Source organism: Pongo pygmaeus, chromosome 9 (assembly GCF_028885625.2).
Source record: "Pongo pygmaeus isolate AG05252 chromosome 9, NHGRI_mPonPyg2-v2.0_pri, whole genome shotgun sequence".
Lineage (NCBI taxonomy): Eukaryota > Metazoa > Chordata > Mammalia > Primates > Hominidae > Pongo > Pongo pygmaeus.
In genome coordinates, this window is record NC_072382.2 from 6,817,327 (window position 1) to 6,830,834 (window position 13,508).

General features: G+C 47.3%; 1 protein-coding gene across 4 annotated transcripts in view; it reads left to right on the forward strand.

Annotated features, from left to right (window-relative positions):
* The first annotated feature begins 446 nt into the window (after window positions 1-446).
* CHKA (choline kinase alpha) overlaps window positions 447-13,508 on the forward strand; it is a 68,831-nt gene continuing 55,769 nt past the window's right edge. For 2 of the 4 annotated variants that reach the window (XM_054437744.2, XM_054437746.2), the window contains exon 1: window positions 447-1,058. In XM_054437744.2, coding sequence (XP_054293719.1) covers window positions 721-1,058 — 338 coding nt within the window. In that variant the 5' untranslated portion in view covers window positions 447-720. The remainder of the gene's footprint in view (window positions 1,059-13,508) is intronic. The other 2 variants (XM_063670821.1, XM_054437749.2) reach the window with 2 other exon arrangements.

Below are 13,508 nucleotides of genomic sequence, written 5' to 3' on the forward strand. Positions count from 1 at the left end.
AGGAGGAGGCTGCTCGCCCAAGGTCACGCGGAGAGGGCAGTAGCCTCCAGACACGTTTCCTGCCTGCCCCTGCCAGGCCCGGCCTCTGATGTCACGGGGCTTCCGAGGGGTCCAAGGAAACTTTCAGCTCCCAAAGCCAACCCCGGGGTCCTCCGAGGCTCAGGAGCCTCCCTCGCTCGGCCCAGTCCGGCTCCGTCCCACCCCGCAGCCGCTCTCCCGGCACCCCCCGCGCCTCGCTCCCCTCTCCCCCTTCCCTGCGACCGTGGGCGCCCCCTCGACGCCCCGCCCCCTCCGCCCGGGCCCCGCTCCCGGAGGCCGCAGCGCTCTAGGTTGGGGGCGGCGCCGCAGCCAATGGGGAGGCGGCGTGGCGAGGGCGGCGGCGGTTATGATGCGCCGGGCCTGAGAACGGCGGCCAATCAGTGGCGAGCGCGAGGGCGGGCTGTGACGCGGCCGGCGCTCCTCGTGCGGCGGCGGCAGAGGAGCGAGTGCAGCGGGGAGCAGCACATCCCCGCGCCACAGTCGCCGCAGTCGCCACAGCCGCCGCCGCCGCCGCCGCCGCCCCGCGCGCCCAACCGCCGCGGCCCCCCGCCCCGCTGGCCTGCCAGTGAGAGAGCAGCGAGCGGCCTCCCGCTTGGCCCCCTGAGGCGGGCGCCCGGCCGGACCCTGAGCCTCGTCCTCTCGCGCTGCGGCCGCCCGCGCCTCCTCGGCCGCCTGTCGGGCATGAAAACCAAGTTCTGCACCGGGGGCGAGGCGGAGCCCTCGCCCCTGGGGCTGCTGCTTAGCTGCGGTAGCGGCAGCGCGGCCCCGCCGCCCGGCGTGGGGCAGCAGCGCGACGCCGCCAGCGACCTCGAGTCGAAGCAGCTGGGCGGCCAACAGCCGCCGCTCGCGCTGCCCCAGCCCCCGCCGCCGCCGCCGCTGCCCCAGCCCCCGTCGCCGCCGCCGGCAGACGAGCAGCCGGAGCCCCGGACGCGGCGCAGGGCCTATCTGTGGTGCAAGGAGTTCCTGCCCGGCGCCTGGCGGGGCCTCCGCGAGGACGAGTTCCACATCAGTGTCATCAGGTCGGTGGCGCCGGGTCTGGGGGCCGCGGGCCAGTCAGGTGACGCGGGGCGGGGCCGGGGCGGGGTCCGGGCAGGGGGCGTGGGCCGGGGGCCGGGGCCGGGGCCGGGGCCGGGGCCGGGGACCGCAGCCGGCGAAAGCCCTCCTTCTCCCAGCCCTCGGGAAATCCAAGGAAAGCGGGTCCGCGGCCGCCGCAGGCCGTCCACAGGCAGGCTTTTGTAAAAACGTCGGTTTCATGAGAAAACGGCTCTATTCTAGGAGAACAATACCGTTCCATCACGAAGTGCGTGTGGTACTGACGCTTAAGACAGGTCTAGAAAGTCTCTGCGGTTTAGAGCCTTAAAGGAAGGTGTTGTGGCTGGCTTTAAAAACACAAACCACTTTTTAACTTTTTTCTGTGAGTTTCTCGAGTTTGCGATTTGATGTCTTTTCCCCTCTCCAAGAGTCATTGTTAGTGGAGGAGTAGCATTTTCTCATCCCCTAAGAGACTGTTGAGACATCACTATAGCTGTGTTACTAGACAAAGGTGGGAGGCATGGCTCCTAAAATAAGAGTAAGGTAGAAATATTTTTTCCTTTTTTTTTTTTTTGAGACAGAGTTTTGCTCTTGGTCCCCAGGCTGGAGTGCAGTGGCGCGATCTCGGCTCACTGCAACCACGGCCTCCCGTGTTCAAGCGATTCTCCTCGCCTCAGCCTCCCGAGTAGCTGGGATTACAGACACACGCCACCACGCCCAGCTAATTTTGTATTTTTAGTAGAGACAAGGTTTCTCTATGTTGGTTACGCTAGTCTTGAACTCCCGACCTCAGGTGATCCACCCGCTTCGACCTGCCAAAATGTTGGGATTACAGGCGTGAGCCACCGCGCTCGGCCATTTTTTCCTTTTTTTAAACTTGAAAATATTTAATCTTAAATTTGAATTACAGAAGTACGCGTGTAGGTATTCAGACTTAACAGAAGTCTGACCTTCTTTCACCACTCTGCTCCCAAGACATAACCATTCAACGTAGTGTGTGCATCCTTCTATTTAGAGCTTTAAGGATGTGTTCCCGGGCCGGGCGCAGTGGCTCACGCCTGTAATCCCAGCACTTTGGGAGGCCGAGGCGGGCAGATCACGAGGTCAGGAGATCGAGACCATCCTGGCTAACACTGTGAAACCCCGTCTCTACTAAAAATACAAAAAATTAGCTGGACGTGGTGGCAGGCGCCTGTAGTCCCAGCTACTCGGGAGGCTGAGGCAGGAGAATGGCGTGAACCCGGGAGGCGGAGCTTGCAGTGAGCCGAGATCCCGCCACTGCATTCCAGCCTGGGCGACAGAGTGAGACTCCATCTCAAAAAAAAAAAAAAAAAAATGTGTTCCCGGCCAGGCGCGGTGGGTCACGCCTGTAATCCCAGCACTTTGGGAGGCCGAGGCAGGAGGATCACTTGAGACCAGGAGGTCGAGACCAGCCTGGCCAACATGGTGAAACCCCATATCTACTAAAAATACAAAAATTAGCTGGGCATGGTGGCGCACACCTGTAGTCCCAGCTACTTGGGAGGCTGAGGCAGGAGAATCGCTTGAACCCGGGAGGCGGAGGTTTCAGTGAGCCGAGATCATGCCACTGCACTCCAGCCTGGGTGACAGAGGGAGACTGTCTCAAAAAAACAAAAACAAAAACAAAGAATGTGTTCCGTCATTTTCTGCCAATTTTCTTTTAGTTGGCTGACCAGGTTGTGTGCAGTATCTAGAAATTTGCTGGCTGGCTGCCACCAGTAATCCCGAAGCCCAGTTTTGGTCATTTGATTCCTTTTCCGTGCCCACTGTCTTTCACCAGAGCCACTAATGCAGCAAAATTAACTCTTTGAGCTTCACTTCCTCTTTGTGCTTCAGCCCCTCTGACTGCTTATGAGCTAAGAGAGAGTTAAAAGGCAGTTGGTAAGGAAGCAGAGAAAAGAAAACCGAGGCTGTTTAGATAATCCCTGAATTGCTTAATGGCACTTAAAAAAAATTCAGCTCTCTCCAAGGTTTACTTTAATCTACTTTTAGTTAGGCCTGAAAATTCTTAACTAGAAGGGCGATCATTTTAGGCCATGTACTTATCAGTCTGTGAAGTGAAAAACCTAAAGAAGTGACTTGCCTGAGGTCAGTGGCTGTTTACTGCCTTCAAAGCCTGAACTGCCAGGTCTCTGGTGTCCCCGTCTCCTGCACCAGTGCGCTAGCCTGCGGCCTGTGAAAATGTTTGGACACCCTAGATCCAGCCTTAAGACATTTTCATGCCTTTCTCCAGGGAGAGTCACTCAGCAGTTAAACTTTTGCATTTTGCTCAAACCAGTTATTAGGAAAGCATTGAGGATGTCTTGTTTCTTTTCTCCAGGAGTTAGCAGTCTTGGAAAACACAGCTTTCCTTTTGGATTGGATGACCTTTTTACATAATGTTGCAAGAGTACACTCTCTCAGTCCTGTGTTCTGAAAGAGAATGTAGTTATGGAATAAGTTTAATAAAGAGAAAAAAAGGTGATTTAGGACATGGGAAAGTGAATGATGTCTAGCTTTTAAAAAAGACAAGGGAATTTGGAGGTGGGGAGAAGGAGAGGAATTCGCCTGGTTGAAATTCAGTGATTCTGCATAGGCAGTTGCAGTTATTATGGCTCCAGCTATCAAATTTTACTGACATTTCCCAATCTGATTCTGGTTTTTGGTTTTTTCTTGGAGACAGGGTTTCAGTCTGTCGCACAGGCTGGAGTGCAGTGGTGTGATGACAGCTCACTGCAGCCTCGCCTTCCCAGGCTCTGGTGATCCTCCCACCTCAGCCTCTCAAGTAGCTGGGACTACAGGCACGCACCACCATTACTGGCTAATTTTTGTATTTTTGTAGAGATGGGGTTTCGCCATGTTGCCCAGGCTGGTCTTGAACTCCTGAGCTCAAGCAGTCCTTCCGCTTCAGCATCCCAAAGTGCCAGGATTATAGACCTGAGCCACCACACCTGGCCCCAATCTGTTTCTGGAGCTCCATGTTTCACTGAGTGCCAGTGCATCTGCAGTAGTTGATCAGACTTCACCACTTCAACTCAGTGCATTCCTATTCCAAATTTAACCCTTTGGCTCCTCCCCACCCGGGAATGTGCTTCTGCTTTCTCTCTGCGTTTGTAGCAGCAGCCTGGCCAGAGCCCCAGGATCATTTCTAACTCTGCATTCCCCCAGAAATCCCTCCTCTGCACACAGTTGTAACTCAAACCTGATGAGCTACTTTTGTATCCCCACCTTCAGTCTGGTCCCTTTGCTGTCCTTGCTTAGACACTATAATAGGAGGTACCTTAGGATCTTCTTGCATTTTGTGTGTTCCTTCTAATCCATTCTGTATCTTGTTGCTATGGATTTCTCAAATATTGGAAAATAAAATCCAAACTTGTTTGCATGGTCTAAACTTGAGCCTTGGCCTACCTTTTTATTTTTTATTTTTAAATTTATTTTTCGAGATGGAGTCTTGCTCTGTCACCCAGGCTGGTGCGATCTTGGCTCACTGTAACCTCTGTCTCCTGGGTTCAAGCGATTCTTGTGCCTCAGCCTCCCGAGTAGCTAGGGTTACAGATGCACCACCACATTCGGCTAATTTTTGTATTTTTGGTAGAGATGGGGTTTCACCGTATTGGCCAGGCTGGTCTCGAACTCCTGACCTCAGGTGTTCCACCCTCCTTGGCCTCCCAAAGTGCTGGGATTACAGGCATTAGCCACTGCATCCTGCCTGGCCTAACTTTTTAGACTGGTTCTTTTTGTTATTACTGTTTTAAAATCACTCCTTCTCCAGAACCACAGCAACTAACATTGAGCTAGTTACACTGGAGCCTGCATTTTCTGGATGAGCTTTGTGTTTTCAGTTACCAGGCCTTTCTTTGCCCCTACCCTCTGCTTGGCAGCCTTTCCCTTGGTGTGTCTGCTTTTAAAATTCCTCTTTGAAGGCTTAACTCAGAGAGAACCAGACATACTGAATTTCTTTCCCCTCTGTGTCTCATCCTTAGCACTTTGTACATGCAGGCCTTCTTATCACAACCCTTAACACGTTTGTGTGTGTGTTTATTCATTCCATTCTGTTGTTAGATTGAATTCCTAGAGGGCATTTCATGTCCATCTTTGTATCTCCAGCACCAGGATAGTGCCTGGCACACCGGAACTGGATAAGTGTAGAAATTGTCATTTTTAGCTTAAATTCGCCTCTTTGCTGTGTGATGAACGGAGGTCTTTGTCTGAGTCTCTCCAACTATGAGTGGTATAGGGAAAAATAAAAATTGTCCTAACATGAGAGTTGTTGTTAATGAGCTGACCACTTAGTAAATTTGTTCATTTCCAGACATCACAGCTTAATACTAACTTCTGTCCCTGCCTGTCAAATCAATAGTATGTTATTATCATTTTCTTTCTTTTTCTTTTTTTTTTTTTTAAAGACAGTCTTGCTCTGTAGCCTAGGCTGGAGTGCAGTGGTGTGATCTCGGCTCATTGCAACTTCTGCTTCCCGGGTTCAAGTGATTCTCATGCCTCAGCCTCCTGAGTATGGCCCTGTTGCCCAGGCTGGAGCACAATGGCGCGATCTCGGCTCACTGCAACCTCCGCCTCCCAGGTTCAGGCGATTCTCCTGCCTCAGCCTCCCGAGTAGCTGGGATTACAGTCGCGTGCCATGGCCAGCTAATTTTTTTTTTTTGGTATCTTTAGTAGATATGAGGTTTCGCCATGTTGGCCAGGCTGGTCTTGAACTCCTGACCTCATGATCTGCCTGCTTCGGCCTCCCATAGTGCTGGGATTACAGGCATGAGCCACCATGCCTGGCTACCTGGCTAATTTCTGTATTTTTTGGTAGCCACGGGGTTTTACCATGGTGCCCAGGCTGGTGTAGAACTCCTGGGCTACATCCAGTGCCTCCTCCTCCCAAAGCGCTGGGATTACAGGCGTAAGCCACCGTGCCTAGCTTAAGAGTTTGTTATTTTCATTGCTGATTGATAAGGTCACAGCAGTTGTGAAATGAAGTTTAAAATCTTGCGAAGGATACAAGATTTCATGAAGTTCAATGAATGAAATGTTGGTGACTAAGTTTCACACATCTTTTGACATTACGTTCCACAGACCCACTAACAGTGAAAAGAAAATCATTGAGGAGGATTATACCTTGGGCCCTGCAAAATAGAATCATATCAGAAGATGGAGAGAGTCCCATGAAAAGACTGGCCAAGTCCTCAGAAACTGTAAAATTATGCAGTAAAACTCACATAGGAAGTTAATTGTGTCTTATGGTGCCATCGTAATTTTTTTGGAAAAATTGTGCCCAAACTCCCTACTTTTCATTTTAAACGTTTGCTTTTCAAGTTAAACATAAATATGTAGTATTATAACCTAAATTATGTTACATATAAGAACAGAAACAATTTTCAGTTTCATTTTTCAAGATACAATTTTATTTAAACTTTGTTTTTACTGGAAAGTTTTGTTCCTTGGGTGGCTGGCTTGCTGGCTTTCTTTTTCTTTCTTCCTTTTTAAACTAATACACTTAATTTTTTAGAGCAGCTTGTATTTGTTTGTTTAGAAATGGGGGATTTCACTGTGTTACCCAGGCCGGTCTTGAACTCCTGGGCTCAAGTGGTCCCTCTTGCCTCAGCCACCTTAGTAGGTGGGATTACAAGTGTGTGCCACTGTGCCCAGTTTTAGAGCAGTTTTAGGTTCACAGCAAAATTGAGCAGATAGTACAGTGAGTTCCCATATAATCCCCTGCCTGCACACAGGCACTGCCTTCCCCTTTCTCAGCTTCCCCCACCAGAATGGTACATTTGTTACAACTGAGGAACCTACATTGACATATTATCACTCAGAGTCCATAACACACTACATCCTATTCTTGCTGTTGTACATTCTGTGGTTTTTGGCCACCGTATAATGACATGTATCCACCATTGTATTGACACTGCTTTTACATGATGAGGTTACTTCAACAGGGTTATGCCCTGATAAACCATCATAAATTGAAATGCATTTAATACATCAAATCTACTGAACAGCATATCTTAGCCTAGCCTACCTTTAATTTGCCAGAACACTTACACATTAGCTTACAGTTGGGCAAAATAATCTAACACTCTGTTTTTATAATAAAGTGTTAAATATTTCATGTAATTTATTGATTACTGAAAATGAAAAATAAAATGGTTGTATGTTTACTCGAAGTATGGTTTATTCCGAATACATATCACCTTTGTACCATTGTATAGTCGAAAAATCATAAGTTGAACCATCATAAGTTGGAGACCATCTGTAGTATCATACAGAATAGTTTCACTGCCCTAGAAATCCTCTACTTAATGTCTGTTTATCCCTCTTTCCCTCCTAAGCCCAGCCAATCACTGATCTTTTTACAGTCTCCATAGGTTTGCCTTTTCCAGAATGTCATAGAATTGGAATCATATAGTGTGTAGTCTTTTCAGTTTGGCTTTTTTCACTTTATATGCATTGAGTTTCCCTGTGTCTTGTCTTGTCTTTTCTTCTTCTTCTTTTTATTTTTCTTTTTATTTTTTTATTCTGAGACAGAGTCTCGCTCTGTCGCCGAGGATGGAGTGCAATGGTACGATCTTGGCTCACTGCAATCTCCACCTCCCAGGTTCAGGCAATTCTCCTTCCTCAGCCTCCCAAGTAGCTGGAATTACAGGCATGTGCCACCCCGCCTGGCTAATTTTTTGTATTTTTAGTAGAGACAGGGTTTCACCATATTGGCCAGGCTGGTCTCAAACTCCTGACCTTGTCATCTGCCTGCCTTGGCCTCCCAAGGTGTTGGAATTACAGGCGTGAGCCCCTGTGCCCAGCCTCCCTGTGTCTTTTCATGGCTTGATAACTCACTTCTTTTTAATACTGAGTAGTATTCTGTCATCTGGATATACCACAGTTTATTTATCCATTCACCTACTGAAGGACATCTGGGTTACTTCACGGTTTTGGCAATTATGAATAAAGTTACTCTAAACATTCATGTGTAGGTTTTCATTTGGGTAAATACTTAGGAGCATGATTGCTGGTCATATGGTGAGAGTTATGCTTAGTTTTGTAAGGAACTGCCAAACTGTCTTCCAGAGTAGCTGTAACATTTTGCATTCCTACCAGCAGTGAATGAGATTTCCTGTTATTCCATGTCCTCACTAGCATTTGGTGGTGTCAGCATTCTGGTGTTTGGTCATTCTGATAGGCATATAATGGTCTCTCATTTTCTTTTTCTTTCCTTTTTTTTTTTTTTGAGACGGAGTTTCGCTCTTGTTGCCCAGGCTGGAGTGCAATGGCGCGATCTTGGCTTGCTGCAACCGCCGCTTCCTGGGTTCAAGCGATTCTCCTGTCTCTGCCTCCTGAGTAGTTGAGATTACAGGCGTCTGCCACTACGCCTGGCTAATTTTTGGTATTTTTTAGTAGAGATGGGGTTTTACCATGTTGGCCAGGCTGGTCTTGAACTCCTGACCTCAGGTAATCCACCCGCCTCGGCCTCCCAAAGTGCTGGGATTACAGGCATGAGCCACTGCGCCTGGCTGTTTTTTGTTTTTGTTTTGAGACAGAGTCTTGCCCTTTTGCCCAGGCTGGAGTGCAGTGGTGTGATCTTGGCTCACTGCAACCTCCGCCTCCCGGGTTCAAGCAATTCTCTGCCTCAGCCTCCTGAGTAGCTGGGATTACAGGCGCCTGCCACCACGCCCGGCTAATTTTTTGTATTTTTAGTAGAGGTGGGTTTCACTGTGTTGGCCAGGCTGGTCTTGAACTCCTGACCCAGGTGATCTGCCCACCTTGGCCTCCCAAAGTGCTGGGATTACAGGCGTGAACCACCGTGCCCAGTCAGGTATCTTATTTTAATTTGCAACTTTCTAATGACATATGATGAAAATCTTTTCAGATGCTTATTTGCTATCTGTATATCTTTGATGAGATGTCAGTTTGTGTCTTTTTCTTTTTCCTTTTTATTTTTTTAAGAAACTGGGTCTTGCTACATTGCTCAGGCTTGAGTGTAGTGGATATTCACAGATGCAGTCCTCCTGCCTCAGTCTCCCAAGTATCTGGGACTATAGGGGCATGCCACAGAGCCTCTTGCCCATTTTAAAATTTTAATTTAATTTTTTTTTTCCTGCCACAGCTTCTTTTTTTTTTTTGAGACAGACTCTCGCTCTGTTGCCCAGGCTAGAGTGCAGTGGCGCGATCTCGGCTCACTGCAAGCTCCGTCTCCCGGTTTCACGCCATTTTCCTGCCTCAGCCTCCCGAGTAGCTGGGACTACAGGCAGCTGCCACCACGCCCGGCTAATTTTTTGTATTTTTAGTAGAGACGGGGTTTCACCGTGTTAGCCAGGATGGTTTTGATCTCCTGACCTCGTGATCCTCCCGCCTCGGCCTCCCGAAGTGCTGGGATTACAGGCGTGAACCACCGTGCCAGGCACCTGCCACACCTTCTTGAGTGGGAAAGTGTTTTCCTATTCTTGAATTTTAAGAGTTCTTTATATATTTTTGTTAACAGTCCTTTATCAGATGTGTCTTTTGCAAATATTTTTTCCTTGTTTGTGACTTTTCATTCTCTTGACAGTATCTTTTGCAAAGCAGTTTTTAATATTAATGAAGTCTGGCCTATCAATTATTTGTTTCATGGATCATACTTTTGATGCTGTATCTAAAAGTAATCTGGCTGAGCGCAGTGGCTTATGCCTGTAATTCCAGCACTTGGGAGGACAAGATGGGTGGATCACCTGAGGTCAGGAGTTCGAGACCAGCCTGGCCAACATGGTGAAACTCTGTCTCTTCTAGAAATACAAAAAAATTAGTCCGGTGTAGTCATGGGCACCTGTAATGCCAGCTACTCGGGAGGCTGAGGCAGGAAGAATCGCTTGAACCTGGGAGGCAGAGGTTGCAGTGAGCCGGGATTGCGGCACTGCACTCCAGCCTGTGCGACAAGAGTGAGACTCCGTCTCAAAAAAAGTAAATAAATAAATAAAAGCAATCACCATACCTAAGGTCATCTAGATTTTCTTCTATGTTACCATCTAGAAATTATCTAGTTTTGTATTTTATATTTAGGTTTATGATCCATTTTGATTTAATTTTTGGAAAGTGTAATGTCTGTCTAGATTTTTTTTTGCATGTGGACGTCCAGTTGTTCCAGGACTTTTCTTTTTTTTTTTTTGAGACGGAGTTTTGCTGTTGTTGCCCAGGCTGGAGTGCAATGGCGTGATCTCGGCTCACCGCAACCTCCACCTCCCAGGTTCAAGCGATTCTCCTGCCTCAGCCTCCTGAGTAGCTGGGATTACAGGCATGTGTCACCACGCCTGGCTAATTTTGTATTTTTAGTAGAGATGGGGTTTCTCCATGTTAGTCAGGCTGGTCTCAAACTCCTGACCTCAGGTGATCCACCCGCCTCAGCCTCCCAAAGTGCTGGGATTACAGGTGTGAGCTACCGCGCGGGGCATGTTCCAGGACCATTTGTTGAAACAACAAATGGTTTGTTGTAAAAAACATTTGTTACATTGTATTGCCTTTGCTCGTTTGTCAAAGATCTGTTGACCATGTGAGTGTATTTCTGTACTCTCTAGTCTGTTCCATTGATCCATTTGTCTTTTCTTTTGCCAATACCACACTGTTTTAATTAATGTAGCTTTTTTGTTTTTATTTTTTGAGATAGTGTCTTGGCTGGAGTACAATGGCATGATCTCGGCTCACTGCAACCTCTGTCTCCCAGGTTCAAGTGATTCTCATGCCTCAGCCTCCTGAGTAGCTGGGATTACAGGTGTGTACCACCATACCTGGCTCATTTTGTATTTTTTTTTTTTCTTGAGATGGAGTTTCACTTTTGTTGCCCAGGCTGGAGTGCAATGGCACGATCTTGGCTCACTGCAACCTCTGCCTCCCAGGTTCAAGCAATTCTCCTGCCTCAACTTCCCTAGTAGCTGGGGTTACAGGCGCCCACCACCACGCCCAGCTAATTTTTGTATTTTTAGTAGAGACAGGGTTTCACCATGTTGGCCAGGCTGGTCTCGAACTCCTGACCTCAGGTAATCTGCCCACCTCAGCCTCCCAAAGTACTGGGATTACAGGCAATGAGCCACCGCGCCTGGCCTAATTAATGTAGCTTCATAATGATTCTTGAAGTTGAGTAGTGTCAGTCCTCTGACTTTATTCTTCATTGGCTATTCTAGGCTTTTTGCCTCTCCTTATGAACTTTATTATTATTATCATTTTTTTTTTGTTTGTTTTTGTTTTTGAGATGGAGTCTCATTCTGTTGCCCAGGCTGGAGTGCAGTGGCATGATCCCAGCTCACTGCAACCTCCACCTCCTGGATTCAAGTGATTCTCCTGCCTCAGCCTCCCGAGTAGCTGGGATTATAGGTGCACGCCACCACGCCCAGCTAATTTTGTATTTTTAGTAGAGACAGGGTTTCACCATGTTTGCCAGGCTGGTCTCGGAACTCCTGACCTTAAGTGATCCGCCTACCTTGGCCTCCCAAATTGCTGGGATTACAGGCGTGAGCCACTGTGCCTGGCTTCCCTGTAAATTTTAGAATCAGTTCATTGGTATTCACAAAATAACTTGCTGGGGTTTTCATTGGGATTGCGTTAAATCTACAGATCAAGTTGGGAAGAACCGACATCTTGATAATATTGAGTCTTCCTACCCGTGAACATGGAATATCTCTCCATTTGTTTAGTTCTTCTTTGATATCTTTCATCAGAGTTTTATAGTTTTCCTCAACCAGAGCTTATACACATTTTGTTAGATTTATATATAAGTATTTCATTTTTGGGGGTGCTCATATAAATGGTAATGTGCTTTTAATTTCAAATTCCACTTATTTGTCACTGGTATATAGGAAACGGGTTGACTTTTATGTATTAACCTTGTATCTTGCAGTCCTGCTATATAATCTCTTATTCCAGAAATTTTTTTGTCACTTCTTTCTGATTTTCTACATAGATAATCATATCATCTACAAAGTTTTATTTCTCTCTTCCTAATCTGTATACTTTTAATTTCCTTTTCTTATTAGTTAGGACTTCCTATGATGTTGAAAAAAAGTGGTGAGGGGGAACATTGTTACCTTGTTCCTGTTCTTCATAGAAAAGCTGTGACTTTCTCATCAAGTATAATGTTAGCTGTAGGTTTTTTATAGATGTTCTTTATCAAGTTGAGGAAGTTCCTCTCTATTCCTCATTTTCTGAGAGTTTATTATTTACCATGAGTGGGTGTTGGATTTTGTCAGATAGTTTTTCTCCATCTATTGATATGATCATGTGATTTTTCTTCTTTAGCCTGTTGATGTGGTAGATTATATTAATTGATTTTATTTTTTTTTTTTTATTTTGAGACAGAGTCTCGCTCTGTCACCCACGCTGGAGTGCAGTGGCGTGACCTCGGCTCACTGCAACCTCCACTCCCTGGATTCAAGCAATTCTCGTGCCTCAGTCACCCGAGTAGCTGGGATTACAGGTGTGCACCACCACATTTTGCTAATTTTTGTATTTTTAGTAGAGACAGGGTTTCATCATGTTGGCCAGGCTGGTCTTGAACTCCTGACCTCAAGTGGTCCACCTGCCTTGTCCTCCCCAGGTGCTGGGATTACAGGCACGAGCCACCACATCCAGCCTGTTGTTGATTTTTGAATGTTTAACCTATAGTCCTATGGTGAGGTCTCAGTCTTTTGGTGAGCCTGTGCACTTAGACTGTGAACATTACCCATTTTTCTTAGTTCTCCTCCCCACTTAGGTGGGACAGAATGGCCAGAGGGGGCTGGAATTGTGTATTTGCCCTCTCCCAAGAAGTTTAGGCTCTGAGAAAATCCCAAAAGGTTAGGCGCTGGCAAAATAATTTCTCCTCAGGGCAGACCTTGTTAAGAACAGAATGTTCTGGTGTATTTAAAAAAAAAAAAAAGAGGCCGGGCGCAGTGGCTCACGCCTGTAATCCCAGCACTTTGGGAGGCCAAGGCGGGAGGATCACGAGGTCAGGAGATTGAGACCATCCTGGCTAACATGGTGAAACTCCGTCTCTACTAAAAATACAAAAAATTAGCCCGGTATGGTGGCGGGCGCCTGTAGTCCCAGCTACTTGGGAGGCTGAGGCAGGAGAATGGTGTGAACCTGGGAGGTGGAGCTTGCCGTGAGCCGAGATTGCGCCACTGCACTCCAGCCTGGGGGACAGAGCGAGACTGTGTCTCAAAAAAAAAAAGAAAAGAAAAAAAAAAAAGGTTTCTTTGCCCCTCCCTCTGCTGGAAGCATGAAGGGATTTTTTCCCCCCTCAGTTTTCACTGTAAGGAACTGGTAGAGCTCCTGGAGGTAAAACTCGTCAAAGAATGGGGCTCCCCAGTAATTGGGTCTCCTGGAGTTTTAAACTCTCACAGTTGTCCACACTGAGCCTCCAGGAATTTGTTAGTTATAGTTAGGGTTTTCCTACCCTAGTGCTGATTTGGTGGAGGATTTTGCTTCAGTAAACT